This window comes from Herpailurus yagouaroundi, unplaced genomic scaffold (genome assembly GCF_014898765.1).
Source record: "Herpailurus yagouaroundi ecotype Mexico unplaced genomic scaffold, PumYag 141, whole genome shotgun sequence".
NCBI classification, from domain to species: Eukaryota; Metazoa; Chordata; class Mammalia; order Carnivora; family Felidae; genus Herpailurus; species Herpailurus yagouaroundi.
The window spans coordinates 14,099,309-14,116,955 of NW_024412396.1; the positions used below are offsets into that span (position 1 = coordinate 14,099,309).

The 17,647-nt window shown below is 35.7% G+C and overlaps 1 protein-coding gene across 13 annotated transcripts in view; it reads right to left on the bottom strand.

Moving 5' to 3' along the window:
* Positions 1-17,647, bottom strand: part of RALGAPA1 (Ral GTPase activating protein catalytic subunit alpha 1) — a 278,603-nt gene that overhangs the window by 190,146 nt on the left and 70,810 nt on the right. For all 13 annotated transcript variants that reach the window (XM_040476948.1, XM_040476949.1, XM_040476947.1 and 10 more), the window contains exon 11: positions 7,766-7,963. In XM_040476948.1, coding sequence (XP_040332882.1) covers positions 7,766-7,963 — 198 coding nt within the window. The remainder of the gene's footprint in view (positions 1-7,765; positions 7,964-17,647) is intronic.

Consider the following 17,647-nt stretch of genomic DNA (forward strand, 5'->3'; position numbering starts at 1 on the left):
ACAGAGCATGAATGGGGGAGGGTCAGAGAGAGGGAGACACAGAATCCGAAACAGGCTCCAGGCTCTGAGCTGTCAGCACAGAGCCCGATGCGGGGCTCGAACTCACGGACCGTAAGATCATGACCTGAGCCGAAGTCGGCCGCCCAACTGACTGACCCACCCAGGCGCCCCAATATATTATACCTTTTTTACTTAAGTATAATTGACATACAATTATTTATACAAGTTTCAGGTATACAACATGGTGGTTCGACATTTATATACATTATAAAATGATCACCACAATAAGTGGAGTTACCATCTGTCACCTTACAAAGTTATTATAATTCTACTAACTATATCCCCTATGCTGTACTTTATATCCCTGTGACTATTTTATAATTTGAAGTTTGTAGCTCTTAATCTCTTTCACCTATTTGGCTTATCTCTCCCACCTTTCCTCCCTCTGGCAACCACTGGCTGGTTCTCTATATTTATGAGTCTGGTCCTGTTTTATTTCTTCATTTGTTTTGTTTTTTAGAATCTACATCTAAGTAAAATTAAATGGCATTTCTCTTTCCCTGACCTACTTCACTTAGCATAATACCCTCTGGGTCCATCCGTGTTGTCGTAAATGGCAAGATTTCATTCTGTTTTAGGTCTAAGTAACATCTATTTGTGTGTGTGTGTGTGTGTGTGTGTGTGTGTGTGTGTGTGTGTGTGTTAACAGAGAGAGCACATTTTCTTTATCTATTCATCTACCAATGGGCATGGAGTTGTTTCCATATCTTGGCTACTGAAAATGATTCTGCAATGAACATAGGAATGCATATATCTTTTTGAATTAGTGTTTTCATTTTTTCAGTTAAATACACCCAGAAATGGAATTAATGGATCATATGGTATTCTTATTTATAATTTTTCAAGTAATCTCCATACTGTTTTCCATAGTGCACCAATTTGCATTCCCACCAACAGTGCAGAGAGTTCCCTCTGCTCCACATCCTCACCAACACTTATTCCTTGTTTTTTGATACTACCATTCTCACATGTGTGAGGTGATACCTCACTGTAGTTTTGATTTGCATTTCCTTAATGATTAATGATGTTGAGCATTTTTTCATGTGTCTGTTGGCCCTATATCCTTCTTTAGAAAAATGTCTATTCAGGGTCTCTGTTCATTTTTTAATCAGATTGCTTGGGTTTTCTGGTGTTGAGTTGTAGGAGTTCTTTATATATTTTGAATATAAACCCCTTATTGGATATATCATTTGCAAATATGTTCCCCCATTCGCTAGGACGCAGTTTTGTTTTGCTGATGGTTTCCTTTGCTATGCAAAAGCTTTTCAGTTTAATGTAGTACCAACCATTTATTTTTGCTTTTGTTGCCCTTGCATGAGGAGGCAGACCCCCCAAAAGCAAAGCAAAAACAAAAGCAAAAAAACATTACTAAGACAGATGTCAAAGAGCTTAATGCCTACGTTTTCTCTTAGGAGTTTTATGGTTTCAGGTCTTACACTTGAGTCTTTAATCCATTTTGAGTTTATTTTTGTGTATGGTGTAAGAAAGTGGTTCAGTTTTCCCACACACTTACTGAAGAAGTAGTCTTCTCCATTGTATATTTTTGCTTTTTCTGCCATAGATTTTTAAGTTTATTTTTGTATGCTGTGATTCAACTTACTTATTAGTTTTAACAGTTTTTTGATGGAATCTTTAGTGTTTTCTATGTATAGTATCATGTCATTTCCAAAGTTTTACTTCTTCCTTAACAATTTGGGTGCCTTCTATTTCTTGTTCTCGTCTGATCACTGTGGCTAGGACTTCCAATACCATGTTGAATGAAAGTGGTTAAGAATAGACATCTTTATCTTGTTCTTCCTGATTTTAGAGGAAAAGCTCTCAGTTTTTCATCTTTAAGTATGATGTTAGCTGTGGGTTTTTCATATATGGCTTTTATCATGTTAAAGTATGTTCCTTTTTGCTGAGAGTTTTTATTATAAATGGTTGTTGAATTTTGTCAAATGCTTTTTCTGCATCTATTGATATGCTCATATGGTTTTTACCCTTCATTTTGTTAATGTGGTATATCATGTTGATTTGCAAATGTTGAACCATCCTTGAATCCCCCAAATAAATAACACTTGATCATGGTGAATGATTCTTTTAATGTACTGTTGACTGCAGTTTGCTAATATTTTGTTAAGGATTTTTACATCTGTGTTCATCAAACATACTGACTTGTAGTTTTCTTTTTTTGTATGGTCTGTGTCTGGTTTTGGTATCAGGGTAATGCTGGCCTCACAGAATGTATTTGGAAGGTTTCATTACTCTTCAGTTTTTGGGAATAGTTGGAGAAAAACAGGTATTAACTTTTCTTTAAATGTCTGATGGAATTTGCCTGTGAATCCATCTGGTCCTGGACTTTTGTTAGGAGTTTCTTGATGACTAATTCAATTTAATTACTAATAATTGTTGTGTTTAGAATTTCTTTTTCCTGATTCAGTTTTGGAATACTGAATGTTTCTAGGAACTTATTCATCTTGTAGGTTGTGCAATTTGTTGGCATATAATTTTTCAAAGTTGTCATATAATTTTTCATAGTCGTCTCATAAATAGCTTTTGTATTTCTGTTATATCAGTTGTTGCTTCTTCCTCTTCATTTCTGATTTTATTTATTTAGGTCCTCTCTCTTTTTCTTGATAAGTCTAGTTAAGTTACCAATTTTATCTTTTCAAAGAACCAGCTCTCAGTTTCATCATCTTTTCTATTGTATTTTTAGTCTCTGTTTCATTTATTTTTCCTTTCATCTTTATTTCTTCTACCAACTTTTGGTTTTATTCTTCTTTTTCTATCTAGTTCTTTTAGGTATAAAGTTAAATTGTTTATTTGAGATTTTTCTTGATTCTTCAGGTAGGCTTGTGTTTATACAAACTTCTTAGAACTGCTTTTGATGTGTTCCAAAGATTGAGGAACGTTGTCTTCGTTTTTATTTATCTCAAAGTATTTTTTTAATTTTTAATTTTTTTTTTTGAGAGAGAGAGAGCACACATGCCAGCAGAGAAGGGGCAGAGGGAGGGAGAATCTTAAGCAGGCTCAACACTCAGTGCAGAGCCTGATGTGGGGTTCAATCCCACAACCCTGGGAATCATGACCCAAGCCAAAATCAAGAGTTGGATGCTCAACCAGGCCACACAGGTGCTCCCAAGGTTATTTTTTTTATTTCTTTGCTGACCCACTGCTTGTTTAGTCTCCATGTCTTTATGCTTTTTACGGTTTTTCCTAATTTATTTCTAGTTTCATAATGTTGTGGTTGGAAAAGATGCTTGATATGATCTCAACCTTCTTACATTTACTAAGATTTGTTTTGTGGCCTAATACGTGATCTATCCTGCAGAATGTTCCATGAGCACTTATAAAAAACGTGTATTCTGTTGTTTTTCAATGGAATGTTCTGTACATATTTGTTAAGTCCATCTGGTCTAATATCTCACTCAAAGTCACTGTTTCTTTATTAAGTTTCTGTCTGTTGGGGTGCTGTGCCGACAGCTCAGGACTGGAGCCTGCTTCTGATTCTGTGTCTCCCTCTCTCTCTGCCCCTCCCCTGCTCACACTCTGTCTCTGTCTCAAAAATGAATACAAATTAAAAAAAAATTTAATTTTCTGCCTGGACAATCAATCCATTGATGTAAGTGGGATGTTAATGTTCCCTATCACTGTATTACTGTCAATTTCTCCTTTATGTCTATTAATATTTAAATATTTAGATGCTCCTATATTGGATGCATGTATATTTACAAATACATTCTTTTGTTGAATTGCTTCCTTCATTATGTAATGCCCTTCTCTCTTTTAGTCTTTGTTTTAAAGTTTATTGTGTCTGATACAAGTATTACTACTCCAGCTTTATTGATCATTTCCATTTGCATAGGATATCTCTTCCATCCCATCACTTTCAGTCTGTATGTGTCATACAGGCAACATACAAATGGGTCTTTTTTTTAAATCTATTTAGTTACTTTACGACTTTTGATTGAGCATTTACTCCATGTACATTAAAGTAATTACTGATAGGTATGTACTTATTGCCATTTTGTTCATTGTTTTCTAGCTGTTTTTGTAGTTCTCTGTTCCTTTCTTAGTGTCTTGCTATGTCTTGATGACTTTCCTCAGTATTATGCCTGGATTTCTTTATTTTTTGTGCACCTATCATAGGTTTTTTGCTTGTGGTTGCCATACATAAGGTTCGTGTATAACACCCCATGTATATAGTCATATATTTTAAGTTGAGGATCACTTAAGTTCAAACACATTCTAAATGCATTACATTTTTACCTCCCCTTCATCATGTATTATGTATTTGACACCATATTTTACATGTTTTTTGCGTATCCCTTACCTATTTATTTTAAATGTAGCTGATTTGACTACTTTTTTCTTTTAACCTTCATGCTAGCTTTACAAGTGACTGACCTATTTCCTTTATTATATGTTTGCTTTTACCAGTTGTAGGACTGTTGACAATACTGACTCCACCTGTGGCTCTCCATCTTGTTCATATTCATTCAATAACCTGTCTTGGGCTCCATGTTCCAGGCCCTTAGAGATTAATATACATACTTTAAAAGTGTCTTCCAAGGCTGGGATGGAGGGACCCCGCTTTGGCCTCCCATGAATCTGTTAGAGATATCACAGTCTTTTTCCTTCATGATGCACAGGTGGTACCACAAGATCTATTTAAAGGTTACCTGTCAATTAGGTGCATGCAAATCTTTTGAGGTGCATGCGAGCCCTTTGATCACATAATAACACCCTTCTGCGCATCTCTTGTCCCATAAAATATGCGGGCTTAAGGTCCAGACTCTGTGGAGAATAGCTGTACAGCACCTAAATCATTGTCTGCCTGACCCCTGGTCAGTAAGTTACAATAATAAAACTCTGTAAACCATATGGAGTTGCCTTCTTTGATTTCCAGTCTCAAAATGTTTTCTCAGTTTTGAGAATACTTTACTGTCCCTCCCCTACTTTCTCATACCAGTGAAATGTTTTCCTCCTTTCATAATTTTCTTACTTCTAGTTATGGCTTCTTCTTTTCTGCATAAAGATGTCATTTTAACATTTCCTGTAAGGCTGTGCTGTGTGATGAACACTTCCAACTTGTTTGTCTGAGAATCTCTCTCCAGTTCTGAATTATAGCCTTGCAGGATATTCTTACTTGCAGGTTTTTTCCTTTGAGCACATGAAACATTTCAAGCCACTCTCTTTAGGCCTGCGAAGTTTTTGCTGGAAACACAGTTCAGAGTCTTATAGGTAGGTGTTCCCTTGTATGTAAGTTGCTTTTATCTTACTGCTTTTAAAATTGTCTCTTTGGGGCACCTGGGTGGCTTAGTCAGTTAAGCATCTGACTCTTGATTTTAGTTCAGGTCATGATCTCACAGTTTGTGGAATCCAGCCTTGCATCAGGCTCCACGCTGACAGCATGGAGCCTGCTTGGGATTCTCGCTCTCCCTCTCTCTCTGCCCCTCCCTGGCTGGCACGTGCACACACACACACATTCTCTCAAAATAAATTTAAAAAACTTAAAAAAAATAAAAATAAAATTCTCTATCTTTAACTTATGGCATTTTAATTCTTATGTGTCTTGTGTGGACATCTTTGGGTTCATCCTATTTGGGGCTATCTATGCTTCCTGAACGTGGATGTCTGTTTCCTGCCCCAGGTTACGAAAGTTTTCAGCTGTTATTTCTTCAAATAAGCTCCTTTCTCACTCCCTTCTTCTGGGACCCACTATAATGCAAATGTTAATACTTTCAATGTTGCTCCAGAGGTCCCTTACCTTATCTTACATAAAATTATTTTTCCTTTTGCTGCTCAACTTGGATGATTTCCACTATTCTGTCTTCCAGATCACTGATACATTCTTCTGCATGCTCTTCCTGAGTGTTGATTCCCTCTGGTGTATTTTTCATTTGAGTTATAGTATTCTTCAGCTCTGATTTTTTAAAAAATATTTTCTATCTCTTTGTTGAAGTTCTGAATTTATCCACTCTGCTCCTAAATTCAGTGAGCATCTTTATGACTACCACTTTTAACTCTTTATCAGGTAGATTGTTTAATTCCTTTTTAGTTATTTTTCTGAGATTTTTTTTTTCTTATTCTTTCATTTGGAACATATTCCTGTCTCCTCATTCTGTCTGACTCTGTGTTTGTTTCCATGCATTAGGCAGTAGGTCAGCTACATCTCCTGTTCTCAAAGGTAGCAGCCTTGTGTGGAAGGTGTCCTCTGGGGTCCAGAAGCACAATCCCCTCCCCTGCCATCACCAAAACCAGGTGCTCTCCTCTGTGTGCAGCATGCACCCTTCAGTTGTGAATGAGCTCTGACTGCTTGGACGTTCTGGTAGGCAGGGCCTGTTGGTTGCAGTGCCCAGGCAGGACTGCTATAGGTGCATTGGTGGGAGGAGATGGACCTTGGCACAGCTGGCTGAAAGGCCCAGGCATGATACTGTGCGTGTGTTGGTAGACAGGACCAGTCTCTCATTTCCCCAGGGCAGGAGTCACTTTGGAGGGACACCAGTCCCAGTCAACGCTGCCCACTGGGTGTGGCAGGGTGGGAGCAGCTTAAGAGGGAGTCTGCTGGAGGGGTGGACTGGTTTTGCAGGGGAGTGCCAAAGTGGGGCAACTGGTGCTAGCAATGTAGGTGGAGAGTGTCAGAACTGGAGCCCTTAAGACAGCTAGCTAAATAAGGGCAAGAAAATGGTGCCTACTAGTGTTTCCATTTCCAAAGAAAAGTCCCTACAGACCCCTGCCCCTCCAGCATATGTCCTAAAATTAGTCAATAAATATTCTTCATGTATAGCTCAGGTGCTCTGCAAACTGCTGCCTCTGTGCTGGGTCTCAGAGTGAGTGAGATTGTGTGCGGGACCTTTAAGAGCATTATCTCAGTTTCCTATAGTCCTCCCCAACCAGCACCCCCCACCCGCACCAGCTGTCCCAGAGTTAAGGCCCAATGATTTTGAAAGCTCCTAAAGTTAAGTTCTGCTGACTTTCAAAGCCAGACATTGTGGGGGCTCATTTTTCCTGTGCAGATATCCTAGGTGTGGGAGTACAATGTGGGGCTCAATCCCCTTGCTCCTCAAGAAAGGAACCTCTGTGTCTGTGCAATCAAACCACTTGTGGGTTGCTGGACGGGAGGTTTGGTTCCCAACCTGACTACCTCTCTGCCACACTTACCCTTCTCAAGGTGGCTTTTTCTTTCTTCTTTTTTAAAGTAAGCTCTACACACCTAGCATAGGGCTCAAACTCACAACAGTGAGATTAAGAGTCACATGCTCTACCAACTAAGCCAGCCAGGCATCCCATGTTTTTTTCATTTATCTTTAGCTATGCAAGAACTGGTCTCCTAGTCCTCAGGTCTTTCTCTGTGAGTGTCCCTTTGTATGTAGTTGTAGCCCTGATATGTCCATGGGAAGAGGTGAGCTCAGGATCTTCCTGTACTCTGCCACCCTCCTATTAGTCTCAATTATTACACCTTTTATAATGGCATCTAATTTTGATCTAGACAATGAATTAAAGAATCAGTATATAACCTCAATATTAATTTTTCAAAGTTGTGACATCAAAGAGCTTTAAGACAGGGTAACTGAGGTAACTACCATATTACCTAAGCTGCAAAATATATTAAAAGGTATCTTTAACTTCCTATTAAATATATGTATGTTCATGTGTTATACTTTCATGAAAGTCTCATCTATTAAACTTATACTAAAATATGTAAGTATTATCAGTTTACCTCTTCTCTCTTTTCTCCTTCTTCCATTGAAATAACACGGTCTGTGACATTGTCAATACAAGGTAAGTCTGCAGAGGAGATCACAATTTCTTCAGGCTCTTGCATAAACAAAGGTTTTTCTTCTTGCTGGATCCATTCTTGATATACTTTTACCACTTTTCTCATAGCTGCTGCTTCACAAATTGGTAATAAAAATGCCTAGTGGAAAAAAAAGAGAACACACATAGTGATACTTTTTTCTTTGCCACAAACCGCTAATACATGCATTTTTATCTTGTTATAAAGTATGATATAAATGACTCTTAAAAAGTTAAAGTCAATCAATTCATTGTCAGAAAGAGACTTTTGTCTCCAAATAATTTGTATATACGATGACACAGAAATGTTTTTGGTAGGGGCACCTGGCTGGCTCAGCCAGGACAGCATGCAACTCTTGATCTCCAGGTCGTGAGTTCAAGCCCCATGCTGGGTGTAGTGATTACTTAAAAATAAAATCTTAAAAAAAAGAAATGCTTTCAGTAGATAGACACAGATTTCAAGTGCAAGAAGCCAAAATTTGTTTCAATTGTGCTATCTCAGAATGAAAATATTCGTTTCATGAAATAACTATGCTCCTACAAAGCTTAATATAAATATCACTTTTGATAATATACATTTGTAACTTATTTTTTTAGATTACTACTACAATAAACTTTGATATGGGAACTTAATTAAAGTTAAATCTGACTCCAAGAAGTAATACAAATTACATGTAAAAGGCAACTATAAGCATATAAAGAAAAAACATTGCAGTTTTATTTCATTTTACATATAATAAAGTTAAATAAGTTAAATAATAAGGCAAATACTTAAAATATTAAAAGGAATATCTTATAATTATTCTTTCCTTTATGTACTTTTCTGGGTTGCTTTAACTTTAAAAAAAAGTAAATATTTTCATCACAAAAATGTAACATATTCACAATAAAAAAACTTTTTACACAATTCAGGCAGGCAAAAACAAAACAGTAAAAATACTTTTTTTAAAAAAAAATTTTAACGCTTATTTATTTTTGAGAGACAGAGACAGAGTGAGTGGGGGAGGAACAGAGAGAGAGAGGGAGACCCAGAGTATGAAGCAGGCTCCAGGATCTGAGCTGTCAGCACAGAACCCAACGTGGGGCTCGAACTCACAAGCCATGAGATTATGACCTGAGCTGAAGTCAGACACTCAACTGACTGAGCCACCCAGGGGCCCCAACAGTAAAAATACTCTTAATCTCACTACCCAAATTCCTTTCTTTATGCATGTTTGTGTTCATGTGGTTACATTTTTACTGGACTTTCTTTTTACACACATAAATGGAATTAAATTGCTTTTAATTTTTCCTTTTACAACCAGTACCTATTAATTTCGACTCTAAAAGCCACAAGACCTTTACCTAAAACCCTGGCACTTCCTCCTATAGAGCTATTAGTAGGTATATTTAATAATTATCATGGGGTCAAGTACTTTATCTGAATGAAACTAACCAAGAAAATCAGCTTTCCAAGATAATGATGAAAAGTTAATGTGTAATAATAACAGGACATTTAATGCAGTTTTGGTAACTTTTATTTATTTGCTGTTGTTAATTCCCTAGCAATTTACATACTTGCTACTTTCTTTTATCTAAAAAACCAAACCCATTCCCAAACTCTCATTCTCATATTCTAGCAGCTTAATGGTCAATGATATGATTTGGATCATGACTGTCTGCTCTAAGAATATTTATTTCATAATTGCAGCAACATCTCAGCTTTCTTAAAAAGGTTCAAAGTACAGGGGTGCCTGGGTGGCTCAGTCGATTAAGAGTCCCAACTTCGGCTAGGGTCATGATCTCATGGTTTGTGGGTTCGAGCCCCACACGTCGGGCTCTGTGCTGACAGCTCAGAGCCTGGAGCCTGCTTTGGATTCTATCTCCCTCTCTCTCTCTGCCCCTCCCTTGCTCACTTTCTCTTTCTCAAAAAAATAAAATATGTTAAAAAAAAAAGGTTCAAAGTATAAGAAAAAAATCTCAATCTCAAAAGTTTTATTCTCAGATACTGAAAAATGAACTTTTTAAAAATTAGCATGAAAACACTCTGTAGTTTTTGCTCAATTTTACTATTAACCTAAAGCTGATCTAAAACATAAAGTTTAATCATTTAAAAAATATTAATAATATCCAGAGCTGGTATTTATTAATGCATAAACTGTCACACCATATCCCAAGTGGCCTAATGAATTTACTAAAACCCAGAGTGTATATGTAACCTTTGTCCTTGTAAGCTCTAAAGTCTGATTTTGCCAACACACTAAATATGAAACTTATGGAAAGACTGAGATTAGCCATGGCTAAAAAAACAGATGCACAAAAACCAGAGTGCCGATTTATACATTTACAACGAGAAGTAACTGTCACAGAAACCAGAACATTCAAAACCATACATCAGCACCTTGTCCCTATGAAGAAGCACCAATCACGTCAATTATTAACTTATAATAAGAAAAGTTATCATTCAAAAAACATATTTAAATCTATATGTTCAGCAAATTTTGTTTGTAGATAGACCTACAAGAGGTCATCTCCAGTTTTGATTCTATGACCATAAAACTACGACACAAACAAAAACTACATGGAGATGGAATCAAAACAACAGGAGAAAGAAAAATCAAATATTTAACAGTATTAGCTGAAGATAATCTGATCCAGTTTTGTGAATTTGGTAGCTATGACTCTCTTCTTCAGTGAATAAACAGTAATAAAACACGCTGATCTCTGAATTTTTAATATTTTTTTATTATTAACCAACCCAGATTATGATAAACACATTCTTTAAGATAAATCAAGTACAGTGAGCATTCAGCAGACCCGGGAAATTCTTTGTCTTTTTATTTTAACTTAAAAAAATTGTTTTTAATGTTTATTTTTGAAAGACAGAGAAAAAGAGAGAGACTGGCCGAGTGGGGGAGGGGCAGAGAGAGAAGGAGACACAGAATCGGAAGCAGGCTCCAAACTCTGAGCTTGAGTCAGCAGAGAGCCTGACGAGGGTCTCAAAGTCGCAAACCGTGAGATTATGACCCAAGCCAAAGTCCAATGTTTAACTAACTGAGGCACCCAGGCACCCCACTGTCTTCTGAAAGCAGTGGTTTGCATTTTGGTCTCAGAACCCCTACCCTACTATATGTTAACACAAATAACAGGTTTTCCAAAATACATTGCTTTACATTTTTGCAAATATCATTAATGTTTAGCTTAATAAAAGACAGTGGGGGGACACTTGGGTGGCTCAGTCGATTAAGATCTGACTCTTGATTTCAGCTCAGGTCACGATCTCAAGATCCTGAGATGGACCCTGCTTGGGATTCTCTCTCTCCCTCTCTCTCTCTGCCCTTCCCCTGCTCACTGCCCCCTCCCTCAAATAAATACACATTTAAAAATAAATAAATGGGAGACAGTTGGATTCTCTTATCTGCTTGTTTCTGCATTCAATCTGACACAATATCACATATCAGGTATCTCTGGAAAACTTTACTTCACACTCATGAAAAAATGACAGTGAAAAAAGTAAATAAAATTTTATTTTGTCATGAAAATCGTTTTGACTTCCCAGAAGCCTCAAACCACAGTTTTCAATCTATTGCCTTAAAGTGACCTTGCAGAAAAAAAATTTACACACACATATAATTATATACATATGTATGAAATATTATATATGTAGGTATTATCATATACAGATATAATTATACATATACAGACATAAATATATAATGCCTGGAGTGCATATACGCCTTTCTATTGAACATAGAGAATAACTTTATCATTTCAAATGATTTGGGGGATTTTATGCTTTATAGTTGTATCTTTGTTTTAAAGACAAATAACAATATAAATATCTTCATCTGAGGTAAAACTCAATCATTACACTGGCCCTAAAATAACATCATCAACTATATAACAAATTATTTCAAGAGTTAGTTTCTAGAAATAAATGTTAGCCCTCAGGTAGCACTAATAAAGTACCTGGTACTCAACAGTTACAGAACTTCTTGATCCATTCACCAAATATTTATTAGGTGCCTACTCTATGCCAGGCACTGAGGATATGATGAATGAATATGAGAAGTATTCATGGAGGGTAGAAAAAAAGATTAAAATTTTAAAAATAATTTTTTAAATAAATATAAAACTCAGAAGAGGTACTATGAAGAAAATAATTTTCAAAAACATCATAAAAAGATACTTACTATGTGTGTGTATGTGTGCATGTGTCTGTGTGTGTGCATATGCATACAGGTGCATCTATTTTTGGGTGGTCATGGAAGACTTCTCTGGTGTAGCCATATTTAAAAGTAATAAAAGATGAGTATCAGGTTAGAAAAAAAAAGGGATAAAGGGTAAGGAGGAAAGAAAGGAGGGTTGAAGGATGGAAATTCAGATAGGGAAAACAGTAATTGTGAAAGCTTTGAGGATGATAATTTTGAGAAACATTAAGTAAACATATTTCTACTAAACTTATTTGCCTATAGAAAGACTTGTGCTCTAGCTGGGACTGCTAGGGGCAAAGTCATTACATGGTCATATACCTGATAATTAATGGAGTATTTTATCTATATTGTGGAACATCTGAGCCTTCAAAGTAAGGAAAGAAACTATTTCACAAATTCTCAATTTTGAAAATTTATCAGCATTAGTGCAAGTAAAAATAGCTTTCCCACTATATACCTAATCTTAGAAATTAATCCCTTTTCAAAACATGAATGATCAACTGGTGTCACCATCCTCAAATTTATTTTTCCTTAAGTTTTGCCTTAAAAATCACTTAAAAAATAATTATCAGAATAAAAACATCTCCGAGGACTTCAGTCTCCAGCAATATCATTTAAAAGATATCCTGGAATCTTCCTGCATAGAACACCTACAAACTGTCGCATCAAAAAATACAACAGACCTTTTTAAATGAATGGCTCAGCTTGTAAGGATATTCTGAGTCTAGACCAAAATGTGTGTATTAATCCAGACAGGAAGTGAGCAATGAAGCTGCTGGCTATTGCCCTGGATAGCCTAGAGTGTTGGGTTTAAATAGCTACCTGTTCAGAGGGGAGAGACAGATCAGGCTCCTATGTGTAAAACTGACACCAATGTAGGCAACCTGAATACAAAGGTGAGCTAGGAGGGGAAGGCAAAAAATCTCAACTCCAGAGAAGAGTCAGTGAGGAAACTTGTCTACTGACTTCGTGTAGGGGAATAGGAGGGAAGAACACCCTTTCCTGCAAATTCATATTCTCAGGCTGATCATCACATAACTTTGAGTGGTGCAAAGTAGGCAGAATCATAAACTGAGAATTATAATTTAAAGTAAACCGAGGCTGGGATGCCTGGCTGGCTCATTTGGTAGAGTATGTGACTCTTAATCTCCGGGTCATGAGTTCAAGATCTACACTGGGCATACAATAGAGCTTACTGAAAAATTAAAATAAAATTAAATTAAAAATAAGTAAAGTAAACCAAGGTTGACAGGACCACCAAATACCTGGGACAAGCAAGAGCATTTCTTCTCTACAGGAACACATCTTTCAACCCAAGTTTCAAAGTAATTCCCACAAAATTTCACAGAAATGTAAATCCGTAACACAAAAACCCAAAATAAACAAACAGGGGTGAAAACAGAAACAACAACCAAGAAGGCCAAAACTATAAAAACTAGCTGATAGAGGTAGTAGAATAAGGAATATAAAATGAACATTTTAACATGTTTTACTTAAGAAAATGAATATGAATAAAGAATGAATGAACCACTGCAAAAAGGGACTAGAGCAGATGTGAAAAATAAGCAAATGCAAATTAAAAAATTTTAAATATAAAGAGCATTATTAAAAACTCAATAAGGGGAATTCTGTTTCCAAGAGTATGGTGGACTAGTAACTCAACAAACCTTCTGATTGAAAAATCAAAATGTATATTAAAAATACATTTAATCTTTTTGTTATTTTAATTTTTTATGTTTATTTATTTACATAGAGTGTGAGAGGGGAAGGGAGAGAAAGAGAGGGAGAGAGACCAAGCAGGTTCAATGCTTAGCATGGAGCCGGACACGGGGCTCAATCCCATGACCCCAAGATCATGACCTGAGTCGAAATCAAGAGTTGGATGCTTAACGAACTGAGCCACCCAGGTGCCCCAAATTTAATCTTTTTAAATGCATTGATAAGCCAAAAAGCAGAAAAAAATATTCAAAAATAAAAACCTATATGAAATCCAAACTCAGTGAGCTAAGTTTTAGGAGGAGCAAGAAAGCTGGCTTTCACTCTGAGTGGAACCAATTACTTTGGTTTCCATGGACCTATTGTGCCAAAGCAGGGAGAACAACAGGAAAACTAAACAAAGTCAGAACTACATACTGTCAGTGCAATGCTGAATGAGAAATAAACCCAACCATTAAAAGTTTGTAAACAAAACTGCCCATACCTAGATGCAGAGTAGATAACAATAACAACAAAAATCTCCCCAGACACACTGTAACTAAAAGCTAGCCTTAACATAGTTTTATATTCTGTGTTCATATTATGTGGCTAGCTTGAACCTCAAATCAAGGATTCAGTTTAACGACAGGTTGTTAGTGTCTCTTTGCACCTAGAAGCAGCAAAAGCAACTCATTTCTGAGAGAATCAACCTTTAATAAACCAAATCAGCAAATGAAGATGTAAGATGAAAAAGCTCAGAGTCAAAATTCTAAATTTCTGAAATCACGAAATATTGGAAGAAACCTTAAGAGAATACACCACAATAAGAAAGAGAACATAGAAACAAAATATGGTATGATCAGATCTACAAACACGTCAGGAATATTACAATGATCAATCAATATAAAATAACTATGTTTAGCATAAATAAGTAAAACATAAGAACTAGAAACAATCAAATTGAGCAGACTTGCCAATTTCCAGAAGCAGTTGTAATTAAAAAGGAAGTACCCAGAATGTAGCATAGAGAGACAAAGGGATGGAAAATATGAATGAGAGGTTAACAGACACTTAAGGTAAAAAAGATCTAACATACATCTTGTCAGAGTCCCGGAAAGACAAGAAAAAGATGGGACAGAGGCAATATTTAAAGAGATAATGGCTGAAAAATTTCCAGAATTGCCAAAATATATTAATCCATAAATGAAGTATGCCTAAAATATCCCCTAAAGAATAAATGAAAGGAAACCTAGATCTGGGCATACCACAGTAAAATGTAAAATGCCAAATACTAAAAGAAGATATTAAAAAGAGCCAGAGCAAAGATAGCTGACTTATTAGTTCAATTGCTGGTTGACATCTCAACGGCAACAATGTAAAACAAAGAACAGTGGGAAAGTATCTGAGTATCTAAAATGTGCTGGGTGAAAATAATTGTTAATCTAGAAGTCTATGTCCAGTAGAAAAAGTCTTTCAAAAATAAAAGACATTTTCAGACAGGCAAAAATTTTTAGTATTTGATACCAACAGATATCCACTAAAATGATGAATCATCCACTAAATGATGAACTTCATTCAAGCAGAGGAAAGGGATTCTAAAAAATCTGGAAGGGAAGATATCATAATCACAGAAAATGTAAACAGATAACTAAACGTAAATCAATACTGAATGCACAGAACAGTAATAATACTGGAGTTAAACCACAACCACATAAAATAGAACTGAATTATTCAATAATAACAGTAGGTTAAGTTGGGGGGGGGGTTAAGAGTAATAAGGTTCTAAGATCCTTGTACTGATTAGAAAAAGGGTAAAAAAATAACTTTAGTCCTTGGAAAGTGAATTATGTATGTTAAAATTTATACAATAATCACTGAAGAAAAAGAAATAGAATATAACTTTCAAACCAAGTAACAGTAAAAGGATGCAAAGTGAAAAAGTATCAATTAAAAAGAAAGCAAAAAATAAGACAATGACACAAAAGAAATACAAACATGGTAAAAAAAAATAGAACAAAATAGGATGCTACCAATAAATCCAAACAATAATTATAATAAATATAAATATTCCATTTAAAAGACAAAGATTTTTATTTTATTTTATTTTTTAATTTTTTTTAACGTTTATTTATTTTTGAGACAGAGAGAGACAGAGCATGAACAGGGGAGGGGCAGAGAGAGAGGGAGACAGAATCCGAAACAGGCTCCAGGCTCTGAGCTGTCAGCACAGAGCCCAACGTGGGGCTCGAACTCACGGACCGTGAGATCATGACCCAAGCCGAAGTCGGACACTTAACCGACCGAGCCACCCAGGTGCCCCTAAAAGACAAAGATTTTTAAAAATTAAACCATATTTACAAGAGGCATACAAAATCTAATGATATAAAAGAGTTAAAAATTAAAAGATTGTTTAAAAAAATGTATGAGGCTACTTTTTTTTTCTTTTTTTTTTTTTTTTTAACAGGGGGCTTGAACTCATGACCCTGAGATCAAGAGTTCCATGCTCTACCCACTGAACCAGCCAGCCACCCCAGAGGCTAGTTCATAATAAAAAGAAAGTTAGGGCACCTGGGTGGCTCAGTCAGTTAAGCATCCAACTCTTGGTTTCGGCTCAGGTTATGATCTCAGTGAGTTCCAGCCCCATGTTGGACTCTGCATTGCCAGCATGGAGCCTGCTTGCAACTGTTTCTCTCTTCCTCTCTCTCTGTACCTTCCCTGCTCGCTTGCTCTCTCTCTCTCTCTCTCTCTCAAAATAAATAAACTTAAAAAAAAAAGTGGTATAAATCCACTAATAGTAAATAAAATAGACTTTATGCAAAAATAATTTTTGTAGGTGAAAAGGGCCATAAAAATAAAATGTTTAATTCACATTGAAAAAAAATTTTGTAGGTTTATTTATCTTGAAAGAGAGAGAGCAAAGTGGGGGAGGAACAGAGAGAGAGAGAGAGAGAGAGAGAGAGAGAGCGCGCGCGCGCCCCAAGCAGGCTCTGCACTGTGCAGAGCCCAACATGGGGCTCGAACTCATAAACCATGAGATCATGACCTAAGCCAAAAACAAGAGTCAGATGCTTAAACAGCTGAGCCACATTTAAATATAAAACTTTCAACTTGTATGTATTTAATTATTAATTATACAGCTTGAAAATATACAAAGAAAAATTTATGGAGCTACAAAGATAAACCTGACAAATCATCAGAGTATAAGACTCCCATAACTGTAAGGTCAAACTGACCAAAAACTTTTAGTAAGGATATAGAAAATTTCAGACGTTAATGATCACTGAACTCAACAGAGAAGCATACATTCTTTCCAAGCACACAGGACATTTATGAGAAATGACTACATTCTGAGCCATAAGTTTCAATTCATTGTAAATAACTAGTATCATACAGACTATATTCTCTAAAAGAATCACATCAAAATTTGTAAGAAAAAAAACCCCAGAAAACTGTTTGGAAGACACAAATTGATAAATATTGCAAAGGTCAAAGAAGGTATTAACATGAAAATTAGAAAATATTTACATGTGAATAATAACAAAAAATGCTATACACCAAAATTTGTAAAATATAGATAAAACAGTACATATGGTAAATAAATAGCCTCAAAAATCATTTGAGAAAAATGTGAGACTAAAATTAATTAGCTAGGGAAAAAAAAACAAAATCAAGTAGAAAGATGAAATAACAAGGAGCAAAAAATAATAAAACAGAAAAACAAGTATAAAACAGAGAGGACTAACAGCCAAAAGCTCATTCTTGAAAAGACTAATAAAATGACAAATCTCTAGCAAGAATCATTAAAAAAAAAAAAAAAAAAAGAAAAAAAAATACTAACAGGAATAAGGAGGAACATGAATATAAATGCTTCAGAGATTAAAAAGTTTATAAAAGAATGTAATGAACTTTTTGTCAAA